The sequence below is a fragment of the Sciurus carolinensis genome, chromosome 6 (assembly GCF_902686445.1).
Source record: "Sciurus carolinensis chromosome 6, mSciCar1.2, whole genome shotgun sequence".
Lineage (NCBI taxonomy): Eukaryota > Metazoa > Chordata > Mammalia > Rodentia > Sciuridae > Sciurus > Sciurus carolinensis.
The window spans coordinates 120,058,999-120,077,288 of NC_062218.1; the positions used below are offsets into that span (position 1 = coordinate 120,058,999).

Below are 18,290 nucleotides of genomic sequence, written 5' to 3' on the forward strand. Positions count from 1 at the left end.
CTCCCTCAAACCGTCCCCAACTCTTGGTGTCACTTTTCTGTCACTAAGACTTCTCCCAGTCACTCTTAAATTTCTGAAAAGCACATGTCCTACCTCAGCAGGTTTTGTCATGGATTTCATTAGGATTCTTCAAATGTTTTACTGAGTTCCCACTCTGGATCCAGCACTGTGCTGGGTGCTTTGGGCTTTTTGGGTAAACAGTAATGCAGTTAGGAGCTGCCAGTTCTTCTGAGGAATTCTTTATCTCTATTTCCTTCCTCTTCTATCATTTCATGCCTACATTACTGCTGTTGCCTCCCAGGCGGTCTTCTGCCTCCAGTCTAAACCTCTCTAGGCTATCAGACTATTGCTGGAATAATGTTCCTAAGGCAGCCTTTGTAATATGTCAGTACCTTTCTCAAAAACCTGCAGTGAACTTCCCTATTATTTACTACTTATTGTTAAAGATGCCTTGTATCTGGGCTCACTTCAATGCTTTTCTTTCTTTCTTTTTTTTTTTTTTTTTTTTTTTCATTTTTATTTTGAGACAAAGTTGCCCAGGCTGGTCTCAAACTTGCAATCCTCCTGCCTCAGTCCCCTGAGAAGCTAGGATTATAGTCATGCACCATCATACCCAGATGGAAGTTCTTTCTTTTCACTATAGTTTATATGGCAATTTCTTACTTTCTACTTACCTAGCAAGACTGAAAACGTTATAATGCTTTACATCTGAAGAGTGCTTTATCATTACTTAACATGTTCATGTTCACATACATACTCAATCCAAAAATATGTCACCAAATCACATCTATTACCAATGACAAGTCTAGAAACTTTTTATTTCAAAGTACTACCAAATCTATAAAATCAGAGTAACTTACATGCACTAATTATGTTACATCCTTTGTATTAAGTAACCCTGTGTATATGAGAAAAGCAGTACTTTAAGTGTATTTCAAGAGATTATTTTTCTAATATCAAAATTTAATACACTGATATAAAACCAGAATCTAATTTTCTATGTTTAAAAAAATGGCTTCTAAAGAAATTCAAACTGTATAGACTCAAAAAGACTTTTTCACCTTATTCCTACCTGAATCTTTCCCAGAGGTGCCTCCTATTAACCATTTCTTGGATGCCCTACACATTCCTATTCTATATTCTTGATGCCTTTCTCCCATTTTGATAGTTTCTTATAGCAAAAACAAAAGAAACAAATATATATATATATATGTGTGTGTGTATGTGTGTGTGTATACATACATACATACATAGCATTAAGAGTCATTTCAGGGCTGGGGATGTAGCTCAGTGTAACAGCACTTGCCTAGCATGCAAAAGACTCTGGATTCAATTCCCACCACTGCCAAAAAAAAAAAAAAAAAGAAGAGTGACTTCCCTGGATTAGGGCTGTAGCTCAGTGGAAGAGTATGAGTTTTGCATGTACAAGGCCCTGGGTTCAATTCCTAGCCAAAAAAAATTCTCTGGGTGCAATGGCATATGCCTATAATCCCAGAAACTCAGGAGGCTGAGGTCAGTCTCATCAACTTAGTATTCCCTAAGCAACTTGGCAAGACTTTGTCTGAAAAAGAAAAAAAGTAAGAGCTGGAGATATGGCTCAGTGATAAAAGCACCCCTGAGTTAAATCACCAGTAACCCTCACCCCAAAAATCATTTCACTGATTTTAGAGCTGTGGACCCACTGGAGATTTTTAACCTATGTTTATATTCTGACTACTACCAAAAAATATTTAAATGACTTAAACATAAATATGCCATAGCACAGACACTGCTGCCATAGCCAGAGGCCACTACCACCAATGCTGCTGGCACCCTAAGGATGCCTGAAGGTCTTCTCTCTGGGCGATGCTGCCACCACAGCCCCAGTCACCACTGCTACCATGGCCACTGCTGCCACTATCCCACTACAGCTGCTGCTAACCCGCCACCCACTACCACAACCCCTGCCACTAGCGCTGTCACCACTGCCCAGAGGTCCACTGCCAGGGAGACTGCAGGTTTGGTTACAGGTGGCTGTATCCATCTTGGGATGCCTACCAGGCCCTGGGGAGTCAGAGTGCCAGCGGGTTTGCCACCACCGCTATCTTGGGGCATAGCCACCTCTATCTGGAGGCTCTGTTCAGAACCTGGAGGCCTGATGTTGAGGTGTCTATGGGTTTGGCTGTGCCTGGAATCTTCGTTCTGGGAGTGCTGGTGGCCACCATCTTGCTGCTGCTTCTCAGGGTTGCTCCTTTGTGTGAATGTATCCCTGGTGGTCTCTCTGCAAACTGGGAACACTGAGATCTTGGGACTATAAAATGGCCAAGTCTCAAGTATCTGAAGCCCAGATCCATAGGATAGTGACTGGGTCTTTGAGAGCTCATCAAGACCTGGCAATCCTATGAGAAGTCAGAGATAGGGCTAAGAAACTTTTGAAAACTGACAGAGACAGTTCAATTTTCCACTGAGATTTATTTTTTTTTAATTCTCTAATATCTGTACCATATTTAGAGCAAGGTATTTTTAAAGCATCATTTTGTGGAGGACAGTGATATATAAATGGTGTTTTACAGTTTTGTTGTATTCTTTATCATTCTTTTTTCTCTGTATGTACTCTTCTTCTCATTCATCTGCTTTCCTGTTTAGCTTTTTTCCAACCAACAGTCAATCTGCCAGTTCCTCTTCCACTCTTCCTGTGGATTTCTACTTCTAGCTTCTCTCTTCCTCCCTCATGAACATCACATCCTACACTACTTCTGTTCTTTTGCTATCTACCATTTGAAATTGTAATATCTTTTAGCAAATTTTCTGTTTACATTGTAGACAGTGATTGAATTTATCATTTCTGTTTATTGCAAGAAAAGACACCTTAGCGGGAGCTATTAGGTTTAAGGCTATATATTGCTTACACTAGGTGTTGATGATACTGGTCTCCCCCTTAAAGGGCAGGTACTGGAAACCTTCAGGGATAATATAAGTCTACAGGATAGAATCTATACCACTTCAGACTCATACCACCAGATGGGAAAACACACAAACAACATGAAAAAACAAGGGAACAGGGGCTGGGGTTGTAGCTCAGTGGTAGAGCACTTGCCTAGCATAAAGGTATTTGTGTCCATCTACAACTAAAAATATTTTTTAAAAACACCAAGGAAACAAAGCATCCCAAACAAACCAAGATGCTCTAATAACAGAATCCACTAACAACACAGTAGAAGAATTGTCCAAGAGGAAATTCAGAATGTACATAAACTGATCTGTGAAGAAAAGGATGGTATTAACAGTGAAATCAAAAAGAAAACACAGGAAGTGAAAGATCATTTCAATAAAGAGGCAGAGATTCAAAAAAAAAAAAAAAAAAAAAAGAAACCTTCGAAATGGAGGAATCAATAAACCAAGTTACAAATTCAATGGAAAGCATCACCAACAGACTAGACTACTTGGAAGTCAGAGCTTAAGGCAATGAAGACAAAATATATAATCTTGAAAATAAAGTTGAACATGCAGAAAAAATGGTGAAAATCCATGAAGAGAACTTCCAAGAATTATGGGATAACATGAAAAGACCAAACTTAAGAGTTTATATGGATATATGAAGGAGTAGAGATACAAACCAAATGAATGCACACTCTTTTCAATGATATAATATCAGAAAAATTACCCAAATCTAAAAAATGAAATGCAAAATCAAATATAAGAGGCTTACAGGACCCCAAATGTACAAAATTACAACAGACCCACATCAAGACACATTATAATGAGAATTACTAAAATACAGAATAAGGATAAAATCTTAAAGGCCCTAAGAAAATAAAACAAATTACATATAGGGGGAAACCAATTCAGATCAACTGATTTCTCAAACCAAACCCTCAAAGCTAGGAGGTCCTGAAATAATATATTTCAAGCTCTGAAAGAAAATGGATGCCAACCAAGAATTTTATACCCACCAAAATTCTTTCATATTTGAAGATGAAATAAAAACCTTCCGTGATAAACAAGAGTTAAAAGAATTCAAACAGAAAACCTGTACTACAGAGAAGTCTCAACAAAATATTCCATGAGGAAGTGAAAAAAAAAAAAAAAAAATGAAAACCAGCAAAGGGAAGAACTACACTAAAGGAACTGTCAAAAGAGAAATTAAGTCAAATTAAAAGCCAGAAATAAATCAAAATGACCAGGAATACAAATCATATCTCAGTAATAACCTTGAATGTTAATGGCCTAAACTCATCAATCAAAAGACATAGACAAGCAGATTGGATTTAAAAACAAGACCCTACAATATGCTGTCTCCAAGAGACTCACCTCATAGGCAAAGACATCCACAGATTGAAAGTGAAAGGATGGGAAAAAAACATATCACTCATAAGGATCACGTAAATAAGCAGGGATTTCCATCCTCATTTCAGATAAAGTAGACTTAAAACCAAAGTTAATCAAAGGGACAAAGAAGGCCATTTCATATTACTTAAGGGAATTATATATCAGCAAGACATAACAATTATAAATATTTATGCCCCAAACAATGGAGCATCTGTGTACATCAAACAAACCCTTCTCAATTTCAAGAATCATATAGACCACAACACAATACAGGGTGACTTGAACATACCTCCCTCACTACTGGACAGATCTTCCAAACAAAAAATAAAGAAACTATAGAACTAAACAATACAATCAATAATTTAGACTTAACAGACATATATAGAATATTTATAGAGTATTTCATTCATCGTCAAGCAAATACACTTTCTTCTTGGGAGCACACAGATCCTTCTCTAAAACAGACCATATCTTATGCCACAAAGAAACTCAGTAAATACAAAAAAAATGGAGATAATACCGTGCATTCTGTCAGATCATAATGGAATTAAATTACAAACCAATGATAAAATAAAAAATAGAAGCTCCTCTAACACATAGAGACTAAATAATATACTACTGAATGATGAATGCATAGTAGAGGAAATCAAGTACAAAATAAAAAAATACTTAAAGGTAAATGAGAATACCAAAAGCAACATATCAAAATCTTTGGGACACAATGAAGGCAGTACTAAGATGAAAGTTTATTGCTCATTTACTAAGTTCATTTAACAAAGTCTATTGAGCTCATTTATTGAATAAAAAAACAACAAATAAATGACCTAACATTACATCTCAAAGTCCTAGAAAAAGAACTCAACAGAAAAACAGAAGACAGGAAATACTTAAAATCAGAGCTGAAATCAATGAAATTGAAACAAAAGAAACAATTCAAAAAATTGACAGAACAAAAAGTTGGATGTTTGAAAATATAAATTAAAAAACCCTAGCCAAGATGAATAGAATTACTCAAAGATGTGATGAAAAAGGAAATACCACAATGGACATGACTGAAATACAGAAGAAAATTAGAAAATATTTTGAAAATTTATACTCCAATAAAATAGAAAATATCAAAGACATCAACAAATTTCTAGAGACATATGACCTACCCAAACTGAATCAGGAGGTCATGGACAATTTAAACAGATCAATCTCATGAAATAGAAAATGCCATCAAAAGCCTACCAATCAAGAAAGTGCAGACCCAGACAGATTCTCAGGGGAGTTCTATAAAACTTTCAAAGAAGAACTAACACCAATATTCCTCAATGTATTCCATGAAATAGAAAAGGAGGGAATCCTTCCAAACTCATTCTATGACGCTAATATCACTCTGATAACCAAGACCAGACAAAGAAACATCAAAGAAAGAAAACTCAGAGCAATATCCCTGATAAAAACAGATGTGAAAATTCTCAATAAAATTCTGGCAAATCACATACAAAAACAAAAAGATTCTAGTGCACCACGATCAAGTGGGGTTCATCCCAGGGATGCAGGGTTAGTTCAACATACGGAAATCAATAAATATAATCCATCATATCAATAGACAGAAAAACAAGAATCATATGATCATCTCAATGGATGCAGAAAAAGCATTTGACAAAATACAGCACCCCTTCATGTTCAAAACACTAGAAAAACTATGCATATTAGGAACATACATCAACATCATAAAAGTTATAAATGCTAAACCTAAGGCCAGCATAATTCTTTTAATTTTTATTTTTATTTGTTCTAATTAGTTACACATGACAGCAGAATGCATTTTGACTCATTGTACATGAATGGAGCACAACTTTTCATTTCTCTGTACATGATATAGAATCCATACCATTTGTACAATCATACAAATACCTAAGTTAATGATGTCAAACTTATTCCACCACCTTTCCCACTCTCCTGCCCCTATTCCTCCCCTCATACCCCTCCACACAATCCAAAGTTCCTCCATTCATCTCCCCACCCCTTATGGGTCAGCATCCACATATCAGAGAAAACATTTGGCCTTTGGTTTTGGGGGATTGGCTTATTTCACTTAGCATTATATTCTTCGACTTCATCCATTGACCTGCAAACGCCATAATTTTATTCTCCTTTAAGGCTGAGTAATATTCCATAGTATATATGTGCCACAGTTTTGTTTTTTTTTTATCCATTCATCTATTGAAGGGCATGTAGGTTGGTTCCATAGCTTAGTTATTATAAATCGAGAAGTGGACTAGCTGGGTCAAATGGTGAGTCCACTCCAAGTTTTCTAAGGAATACTGCTTTCTACACTAATTTGCATTCCCACCAGCAACGTATAGGTGTACCTTTTTCCCCACATCCTCGCCAACACTCATTATTGCTTGCATTGATCACTGCCATTCTGACTGGAGTGAGATGATATCTTAGAGTAGTTTTAATTTGCATTTCTCTAGTTACTAGAGATGTTGAACATTTTTTCATATATTTGTTGATTAATCTTATATCTTCTGTGAAGTGTCTGCTCAGTTCCTTAGTCCACTTATTGACTAGGTTATTTGGGGGTTTTTTTGGTGTTAAGTTTTTTGAGTTCTTTATATATCCTGGAGATTAGTGCTTTAACTCATGTGCATGTGGTAAAGATTTTGTCCCACTCTGTAGGCTCTCTCTTCACATCATTGTTTCCTCTACTGTAAAGAAGTTTTTTAGTCTGAATCCGTCCCATTTGTTGATTCTTGATTTTATTTCTTGTGCTTTAGAAGCAGGCCGGCATAATTCTAACTGGGGAAAAACTGAAAGCGTTCCCTCTAAAAACTGGAACAAGACAAGGATACCTCTTTCGACACTTTTATTCAACATCATCCTTGAAACTCTAGCCAAAGCAATTAGAAGAAAGAAATTAAAGGTATATAAATAGGTAAAGAAGAACTCAAACTATCACTATTTGCTGATGATATGATTCTATATTTGGAAGATTCTAAAAATTTCACCAGAGAACTTCTAGAACTCATAAATTAATTCAGCAAAGTAGCAGGATACAAAATCAACACCCATAAATCAAACATGTTCCTATACATCAGCGATGAATCCACTGAAAGATAAATTAGGAAAACTACACCAAATAGCCTCAAAAAAAAAAAAAAAAAAAAAAAACTTGGGAATCAATCTAACAAAAAAGGTAAAAGACCTCTACAGTGAAAAATACAGAACACTAAAGAAAAAAATTGAAGACCTTAGAAGATAGAAAGACCTCCCATGCTCCGCCCCTGGATATGCAGAATTAATAATGTCAAAGTGGCCATACTATCCCAGCAGCTCAGGAGGCTGAGGCAGGAGAAACACAAGTTCAAAGCCAGCTTCGGCAATGGTGAGGCGCTAAGCAACTCTGGGAGATCCTGTCTCTAAATAAAATACAATATAGGACTGGGGATGTGGTTCAGCATGCGAGTGCCCCTGAGTTCAATCCCCAGTACAAAAAAACAAAAAGATGGCCATACTACCAAAATTGTTATACAGATTTAATGCAATTCCTATTAAAATTCCAATGACATTCTTCACTGAAAAAGAACTGATGAAATTCATTTGGAAAAATAAGAGACCCACAATAGCTAAAATAATCCTTAGCAAGAAAAGTGAAGCAGGAGGCATCACAATACCAGACCTTAAACTATACTATAGAATTATAGTAACAAAAACAGTATGGTATTAGCACCAAAGCAGACAAGTAGATCAATGGTACAGAATAGAAGACACAGAGATAGACCCACACAAATACAATTATATCATACTAGCCAAAGGTGCCAAAAACATTCACTGGAGAAAAGACAGCCTATTCAACAAATGGTGTTGGGAAAAATGGAAAGTGAAGTGTAACAAAATGAAATAAATTAAACCTCTCTCAACCTGCCCAAAACTCAACTCAAAGTGGATCAAAGACAGGCACTAGAACAGAGACCCTGTGACTACTAGTGACTAGAAGAAAAAGTAGGCCCAAATCTTCACCATGTTGGCCTAGGATCTGACTTCTTTAACAAGACCCCTAAAGCACAAGAAGTAAAATCGAGAATCAATAAATGGGATGGATTTAAACTAAAAAGCTTCTTCTCAGCAAAAGAAACAAAAATGTGAAGAGAGAGCCTACAGATTGGGAGAAAATCTTTACCACATTCCCCTCACATAAAGCATTAATCTCTAGGATATATAAAGAATTCAAAAAACTTAACACCAAAAAAAAAAAAAGAAACCAATAAATAAACGGGCTAAGGAACTCAACAGACAATTCACACAGGAAGAAACACAATCAATCAACAAATATATGAAAAAAATCTCTAGCAATTAGAGAAATGCAAATCAAAACTACTCTAAGATTTCACCTCACTCCAGTTAGAATGGCAATCATCAAAAATACAGGCAACCATAAATGTTGGCGAGGATGTGGGGGAAAAGGTACACTCATATATTGCTGATAGAACTGCAAATTAGTGCAACCACTCTTTAAAGAAGTATGGAGATTCCTCAGAAAACTTGGAATGGAACCACCATTTGATCCAGCTATCCCACTCCTCGGTTTATACCCAAAGGACCCATTGACACGACAAGGTTTATAGCAGCTCAATTCATAATAGCTATACTATGGACCCAACCTAGGTGCTCTTCGATAGATGAATGGATAAAGAAAATGTGGAATATATATTCAAAGGAATATTACTTGGCTTTAAAGAAGAATGAAATTATGGCATTTGCCAGTAAATGGAGTTGGAGAATACCATACTAAGCAAAATAAGCCAATTCCCAAAAAACAAAGGCCAAATGTTTTCTCTGATATGTGGATGCTGACCCACAAGGGGTGGGGGCACTAGGGAAGAACAGAGTTACTTTAAATTAGGTAGGGGGAGTGAAGGGAGGGGAGGGGATATGGGGACAGGAAGAATAATGAATGAAACAGACATTACTACCTTATGTACATATATGACTGTAAGACCAATGTGACTCGACAACATGTACAATCAGAAAAATGATAAATAATACCCCAATTATGTATACAAAGTTTATAAATGCATTCTACTTCATGTATAACTAATTAGAACAAATAAAAAAATTTATTTAAATGTGCACCAGCACTATAAAGAAGAAAAAAAGTATAAAGGTGTTATGTCAGAGAAAGACAAGCATACTAGAAGCACAGGGTAATGGTTGTTTAGGATCAACCTTAAGCTGATAGCCAAGAAAAAGGAAAACCCATGGGGATGCATAGTATTTTCACTATTTGGCTGAAAGACACAATCATTTGGTTCATTTCCAAAGTGGCCTTAAATGTATCTAAATGTTTGAAGGACTCTAAATTGCTGTGATAATTTAGAGAGCAATCTCTTGAATTAAGTCTTTATCTTAGTCCCTACATGCTGCTATAATGAAAAACACAGACTACGTAATTTATGTACAACAGAAATTTATTTCTCACAGTTTTGAAACCAGGATGTCCAAATCCAAAAATCAGAAATGATAAGAGTTGTTCTCTGCTTCCAAGAGGTACCTTGTTGCTACGTCCTGCAGAGAGGGGAAACACCATGGCCTCCCATGACAGAAGGGATGGAAGGACAAGAGGGTACTCCCCCTTCAAACTTGAGTTCTTTTATATGGGTCCCTATCCCATTCATGTGGGCCTAGCCCTCATGACTTATTCCCTTCCCAAAAGTCACACCTCTTAATACTGTTGCATTGGAGATTAGGTTTAAACAAGACTTATGGAAGGGTCACCATCATTCAATTTGTCTCACCAATAAGAAGGCATCAAAGGTATTCTTAAAGGGCAGGATAAATTAATCAATCAATATGCCCTCTTCCTTATAAAGCCACCAGGATTCAATAATAGAGGATTCTACCCTAATCTTAACAAGATCTCATCACTTCTCAAAGGCCTCTAAACCCCATAATTGGATTAGGTTTCCACCCTACTAATACCTCACATGGGGATAAATTTCAACACATGAAGCCTTGGAGATTACTCAAACCATAACCAAATCACAGCAGTAGATTATAGCAATAGCCTTTGACCGTCCTCTTTTGCTTCCACTTTTTAATAGAAAATTATAAAGTGTACACAAAACAATTAAAAAAAGAAACCCCAGTGAGCCCATTTTCCTTCTTCATTTCTACTCTTGCTCCCTGACACCTGAGTCTCTAAACAGCAACCAGAACAACACCTTTAAAATTAAATCAGGTTATGTTGCTCCTCTGTTTTCACTCACTTGAATCAGGTTAAAAGCCAGTACTTACTCTGAGCAAAATGGCCCTATGTGATCTGGTCTCCTGCAATTCTCTGCTCTTAGTCTCTGTTTTCTTCCCTTCAAGGATTTCACTCGGTCCAGCCACGATGGCCCTCTTGCACATGAAATACATGAAGCCTGCTTCTGCCTAAGCTGCTCTCTGCCAGAAACTTCTAGGTCCCAGATCTCCAGGTACGCTTCTTCACTTCCTGCAAGTCTCTCTCCAGAAAGTCCTCTTTCAGCACTTTCTATCCCATTCACCATATTTTTTTTCTCCATAGCACCTACCATCGTCTATTATATTTTTACATATGTATTTTTTTACTGTCTGTCTCCTCATTAGAATTTAAGCTCCAGGAAAGTGGAGGCCCTCTCTAATTCCCATTGTAGTCACCCAGCACCAAAAACAGTGTTTGGTACATAACAGATCACTAAATAAATACTTGTTGAATAAGTCAATTAACTTCAACTTTTTTTAAATTGGGCTTTAAAAATGGTAAATAGTTAAGAGCTATTCTAAAGCAATTCAAAGATTTTCCCCCAGTAACATGATAATAGTCATACACACATCTAGGGGAGATGTGGATATTGCTTATATGGCTCCTTCATTATAAGCCGAAATCACATATGCTTTCTTGTGATCCTCCTTCTTGTGTTATGTAAGTTTAACTTTTTCACCCAAATAGCACATATCCATGATTACTAAGCAAAGCACTATACTATGCTTGCAGAGAATTGATGCCTAAAGCAGCTCTTTTTCTAAGTATCTGCAAGAGAAACATGTTTTAAATAAAGGGGCTGGGATGCCTCCTGAGTGAACAAAACCTCAGTTCACTGATGAACTGATAAAGTCCATTCTTCAGCACTGTGCCAAGTACCTGGTAACCAGGCAGTAATACTGGTTCCTCTCTCTTTCCTTAATTTCTTATGAAATTTAACTTCATCCATAATCCTGCAGGTTCAGAAAGGAAGCTATAAACAAAGAGGTCATGAAATTAGGCAGTAGAGTCAGGATCTGAACCATGACCTAACTTCAAGGGCAATCAATGCCTTTTTCCTACTGACATGCACCTCCCAATTGATAAGATTTGCACAGTGCTTGAAAACACAGATTCTGGCAACAGCCCACAGGAATGTAAGACTCAGCTTTAGGAGTTACTCTATAACTGCAGCACAGGAAAAAAAATAAATAAAGCCATGTCAATCTTACTTCAGAGGATTATAATTTAATTTATCCAAAGGTGTTACTTCTTCAGTTCAAAAGTATAACAATGTCTGCCTTGACTTTCTTACTAAGAAGAGGTTCTTCTTGCTGAAACATGTCAGTCTGCCTTGTATTCATGCCCTCAAGATAAAACTTACCACTCAGGGAACTATGTATGGCTCATCTTCTGAGGAACCTTAAAACTAGTCAATTCCCAGCAGCTACTTAAAATATGTACAAATCTCTCCAGAAATATGTGATTTATATTAAACTAAACATCACCTCAGAGCATGTAAACCTAAGGCTTAAAATTCTTATACCCAAATTTAAATAGTCCCTAGTGTTTTATATTATGGAATATAAAACAGCACTCATATTAATATGAAATTAGAAAATTTCTTAAATGATATTCTTAACTTTAGTTTTGAGTAAAGGATTTGGCCAATAAAATATGAGTGAAGTGGCATGCCACTTCTGAACAAAAGCTTTAAAAAGTCACCAAGTAGATGCATTTTTATGTTCCCTCTGCCCCAATAACAGCAATGTCCCAGAAAAGAACTGCTACTTCAGCTAGCATCCTGAAATCAGGAATGCAGAATACAACACTAGCTGACAGGAACCTGAACACAAACATGAAATAATTCTTTATTATTCCAAGCCACTGAGATTTAAAGGCTGTTTAGTAACCCTGCACAATCTAGCAAAGAGGACTTGAGAAACAAACTACTTTATTTCTTAAGGTCTTATTTATTACTGGCCTCTGAGCTAATCATAGGACAGGTTCACTGTCACTTTTCCAAAAACAAGATATTCTGATGTCATCATAGCATCCTAGGTTTCTATGTTTCCCTTTACTATTTTTTGCTTACTCAGGTAAAAATTATTCTGAGCAGGGAAAAATTAACAAAGGAGAAAACTTTGTGCATGGCATACAACCTGGAAACAGAATGTTTACCTGTGCAGGTAACACAATGCCTTGGTGGCCCAGAAAGTTCCCAAGTAGGACACAAACTAAAAAAAGTATAGAAAACATCAACTGAAAACTCTGGACAAGCTGGGCACACTGGTGCATGCCTGTAATCCCAGCAATTTGAGAAACTGAGATGGTGATTACAAGCAGGAGGCCATCCTGGGCAACTTAGTGAGACTCTGTCTTAAAATGAAATTTTAAAAAAGGGCCAATCATCTACTTCAGTGGTAGAGTCCTTGCCTACCACGTGTGAGCCCCCAGTTCAATTCCCAGTACCACAAAAAAAAAAAAAAAAAGTTTCTGCAGCTTCACAGACTGAATTCTGCCCTTTTAACACCAAACAAAATCTGGCTCTTCAGACAAATTTAGCAAATATTTTTCCTCTGCTTTCTCAGACTTCTGGTCAGAACTTGCTGAAATACCATCTTTAAAGAAGATGAGAAAATAAATAAAACACATTGTCCCTGTGTATATTACCTTTTCTCAGAATTCAAATACTCATCATCTGAATTTTTTTTTGGGGGGGGGGCGGGAGTTGTCAGTGATTGAACTCAGGGGCACTGGACCACTGAGCCACATCCCCAGCCCTAATTTGTATTTTATCTAGAGACAGCGTCTCACTGAGTTTAGTGCCTCACTTTTTGCTGAGGCTGGCTTTGAACTCACACTCCTCCTGCCTCAGCCTCCTGAGCCACTGGGATTACAAATTCAAAAGTAATAAGAAAACAAAGATAATTTACACAAACATATACTGTTACAAAATTTTGTATAAAACAGTTTTATATCCTATGTTTACATCTTAGTCAAAACAAAAGAAAAAGTAGAAATGAACTCAACCAATTTCAGACACACTAGCCCTTTCACCAAAAGAGACAATGTCAACAAAAGAGAAAAAGAACAAAGCACTTTTTTTGCACAAGGTAATATTCCTTTAGGAGACAGAAAAGATGAGATCCTGTACTGATGAAAACTGAATAGGAAAGATGAAATAAATATAAAATAACAATAGCAACACTTAAAAAGGAAGAAAAGAAAAAACAGTAACAGCATGAGTCTTTAAGACTAGATATCAAATATTCTTGGGGAAATCTGACGAAGAGAGCCTGAAATACAGAACAGTAGCCCTGTTCAAATACTATAATGTCAAAATTTGTCCTGGCTATAAGAAACACATTGGATTAGCAGAGAGCAGTTATGATCTTTTTTTTTTTTTTTTTTCTTTTTTTTTTGTGGTGCTGGGGATTGAACCCAGGGCCTTGTGCTTATGAGGCAAGCACATTACCAACTGAGCTATATCCCCAGCCCCAGTTATGATCTTAAACAAGGAACATCCAAAGTCTCTGGGTGCCTTTCATAAAAATAAGGTATACTCCACTGCTTGGGCCTTCTGCTTAGAAAATCTCACTGCAGGGCTGGGGTTGTGGCTCAGTGGCAGAACACTTGCCTAGCATGTGTGAGCCACTGGGTTCAATTCTCAGAATCACACATAAATAAAATAAAGACCCACTGACAACTAAAAAAAATATATAAAAAAAAAAGAAAATCTCACTGCATGCTTACTTTTTTGTTATGTGTCTCCATAAGCAAATTGAAATAAATTTATCTCTCTGTATTCCCCAGGAAAACTGGAATTAGGAGGACACTGGGGTCAATAATTTTATCCCAGGAAAGATGCTAATAAATATCAGGTCCTAACACCTGCCCTACACACACCCCTACACATAGCATTCATTCAGTTCTTCCACACAAAGGCCTGGTTATGAACCAACTGTCTACTGCATATCTAAGGAATCAGGCCAGTTCAATCTGTTTAGATTATTAAAACTTCACACCTTTGGGATTCTTCAGTACAGTATCTTCCAATCCCATCATATAACTGAAGATCATAAAACTGACCCCTGAATTTTTTTAAAGTTTTGAAGTAAAAACATTTGTGAAACAGGTAAGAAACCCACACTTTTAACTGCCTGACTCCAAACTTCCAATTCTCAAAATTCAATTATTTCTTACTTTTATCAATGTATTTTGGGGGATTCTCCTTTGATCTTAAATTAATAGATGAGCCTTCTATCTCAGAAACTTATAGCCCACAATACTAAAGTCAAGAATTTCCTTGTATACAACAAACCCCTGCCCTTCTTTATCAATTCTATTAAGTTAGAAATTCTGAAAAACAACAAATTATGTGTTCATTTATGAATATGTAAAACAAATCTCATTATGTACAACTATAATGCACCAATTTGAAAAATGTGGAAAGAAAAAAGGAAAAAAAAAAAAAGAAACTCTGTGAAACTAAAGTTAAAAAGTTAAAAAAAAAATTCACCTTAAGGGGGTAAAAGACATGCTGGTGGCAAAAGTAAAAAATAATGATGAAATTAAACCTTGACAAATTACTTGATTACTTGATAAAAAGACAAAGGTGGCTTGTGAAGACTGTATTTTTATGAACTACTGATTAAAAAAAAAAAATACACCAACTTACCAACAACTAATGCTCCTCTTTCTGCAAAAGCCAGGGCGTAGGCTCGGCCCAAACCTAATTTAAAATAATCAGAAAATGTCAGAATTATTTTAGTCCACTCAACTCAGTCCCCATTTGAAAGTCAGAGGTGAGCAATTAATTACAATAGTAGAGTCTTCATTTGCATTCTCAACCTCAACTCCACTCTCACTTGCTTGCAGAGACTAGAAAGCTTAAAACTACATTTTCCACCCACCCTACTTACATTTCATAACCTGCTACCTAGTGCTAAAATGCCAGATGTGAACTAGATTCCACCATTAAATGCATTTGCACAAAATTTAGAAAGTGGAAGTGAGAGAAGTCACCTTACTGGAATTAAGAAGAAGTTGATTTTCTTTGAACCCTCCTATTTATTAAAAAGCAACGACTGTAAAGGCAACTTATTTTGCCAGCTTCCTAAGCCCTGAATGGCACCTTCCATACTTTAAAATCCTGATGTCCTATAAATACTTGAGCTGTGACAGCATTCCAATGGCAGACTCAGAACTACTGGCTCCTCTAATGTACCAGTTCTATATTGTTCCAAAAGTCATTTCAAGAAAAATCACTAAAACCCAACTGCCTGCATTAAATCCTTTTGTTTAAATATCTAACAATTTCTGTATCCCATTCTGAAGCTATACACACACAAAAATTTAATTCTGAATCAGAGCTAGGAAGTATAAATTTATATACCCAAAGATATGTGTACATATACAGATTTTATAATATGTATAACTTAGAATATCTCGGGAAGAATATATTAGAAACTGGCAATTAGTAATTAGCTTTGGAGAACCAGACTCTGGCAGCAACTAGGAGTAAAAGACCTACTTTTACATTGTTTAAATTTTTTAATGTGTACATGTTTTAAAATTTAAGTTAATTGATAAATTAAATTGATAAGTGGATGAAATGAATTGACAATTTTTATTTGGGACTAACTAATGATAAATAAGTATACAGATAACAAACTAAGATGAATAAATTATTACTAAGATGGATAAATTATCAGGCTTTCCCAAAAAGAAAGAACTCAAAATAAAAATTTTATTTTCAGAACCCAAAATATAAATTTTCTGAAACTAAAAGATATCACCACATAATTTATTTTAGAATTTAATCCAATCTGAATGGATGAGAGAATTCAGTCAATTTACAAATAAGAGGGTTGCTAAGCTCATACTTTTCTGGTCACAATTCATTAATGTTTCGAGGTTAGTTTGATGGGATGTAATCAGTATTAATTAAAACAGAACAAAATTTCAGAGTGCACTGCATTTACTATGTATTGTGTCATGAACTTGCTTCAAATAAATATTGTGTGTGTGTGTGTGGTCAGTCTGGTGTAGAATGCAACGCTGTCAGTCACTGTCAAAAGAAATTTAAAATACCCAGTGCATTACATTATTATCTTCAAAAACAAAGAGTAAGCAAGATATGGGTATAAAATACTTGGCCACCAATTACTAATGAAATCATTCTCTGAAAGACAAACTAAAGATTCAGTTATTAATGAAGATGTGAAAGTACATATGAATTAACTGACAATTCCATTGTTTGTGACTTTTAATATATAATTCAAATAATTCCTTTATTTGAAGGTATTATAAAAGGGAAATCCAAGATGCATAAAGTCAAGATCCCTTGCATGTGGAGGTTATAGAGATCACCCACTGGGGGAAACTAGAGCAAAACTCTTACTGCAGAGCATCTGTGTTTGTGTGAGTGATTTTTTTAAATTTTTCATTCTTCAAAAATTGCGTTTTGTTTTTTCACATAACAATTCTTCACTTTGCTTCTCCTGAAATATACGAGGATCTGGCAACTTTCCTAACGAATGACCCACTTCAGAAACGTCTGTGTTCATTTCTTCACTCTTCCTGTCCATTCCCATTTTACTCCTCTATCATTTACCTCGCCCTTGACCGCATCTGCGTTTACAACCTTTGCCACGATTCCAGTGGACTTTGAGAACGGAGCCTGGCTTGGTAAGCGTACAATACAAACTCCAGTAAAGAGGGCTCTTACCAGATGGATGCCCTGTTCACAGGCCCTCTCAAGAACTTAAACATCAGACAGAAGAAAAGAAACACTAAATAACTGACTTTTCAAAGTCAAGAAGCTGGCATCTCAACTCCTTGAATGGGAGGGACCTCCACGCCCCAGGCGGCTTTTCGGGCCTTTAAGAGATCAGACCAAGGCCTAAGAGTCCCCTAGCACCAAGTCTCAATCGACACCCACAGAGCCAAGAACTTTCACCCAGTTGTGCGACCCAGCAGCCCAGCCTGGTCTCTCTCAGGGAAGACCCGAGACCTTGGGAAGCTGCCGGGAGGTGTTGGGGGAAAGCAGGCTGCACCTGCCGGAGTCATCAGGTGTTTCTGGCTCCCCTCTCACGGCCGACCCCCCGCACCCGCACCCATCAGATTCAGCGCCTTGAGAACAACGGTTCCTCCCACCACAGCCGCCTCCGGGTCCAGCTCTCCCTCTGCAATTCGCTCCGCCACCCCTGCCCGCAGTCCCGACCCTGGGAACTGGTCTGTGACCGCACGCTCAACCCTGGCCCGAAATGGAGGGCCCGCGGCGTGAGGAGGGCGCGCGCCGACCCTATGATCTTCCAGGCTCACCTCCTCCGGCGCCGGTGACCAGTACCACACGCCCATCGAACCTGAGCGGCGAACCCATGACTCCTGCCTGCAGCCTCACACACACAAACAGTGCGACTGAGCTCAATCTGCGGGACTCGGAGGAGCTGGGGGAGTTGCGGGGGCGGGAATACGAGCGAGCGATCTTGGGGATTTCTGGGAAGAAAACAGGCGCCGTAATTTCCCAAGTGCGCCTGCGTGGGGAAAGCATGGCCTTCTGGGAAATGTAGTCCAGCGTGACTGCTTGCTCGGAGACCCTGCCCAAGAGGCTTGGTTTAAGAAGTCCATTCCTGCTGCTTGAAGAATGGAGCTGCCAGAACCCTTGTGTTAGCCCTCCACGTTTATCCCCTAGCGTTTCCTAAACCATTTTCCGGGTTTA

The 18,290-nt window shown here is 37.3% G+C and overlaps 1 protein-coding gene across 1 annotated transcript in view; it reads right to left on the reverse strand.

Moving 5' to 3' along the window:
* The window catches only part of Hsd17b4 (hydroxysteroid 17-beta dehydrogenase 4), a 109,130-nt gene extending 91,069 nt beyond the window's left edge, over positions 1–18,061 (reverse strand). Inside the window, exons 1-2 of the mRNA XM_047555432.1 lie at positions 17,894–18,061; positions 15,246–15,299 (exon numbers count right to left, since the gene is read on the reverse strand). Of these exons, the coding sequence (XP_047411388.1) occupies positions 15,246–15,299; positions 17,894–17,951 (112 nt within the window). The 5' untranslated portion in view covers positions 17,952–18,061. The remainder of the gene's footprint in view (positions 1–15,245; positions 15,300–17,893) is intronic.
* Between the last annotated feature and the right edge of the window lie 229 nt (positions 18,062–18,290).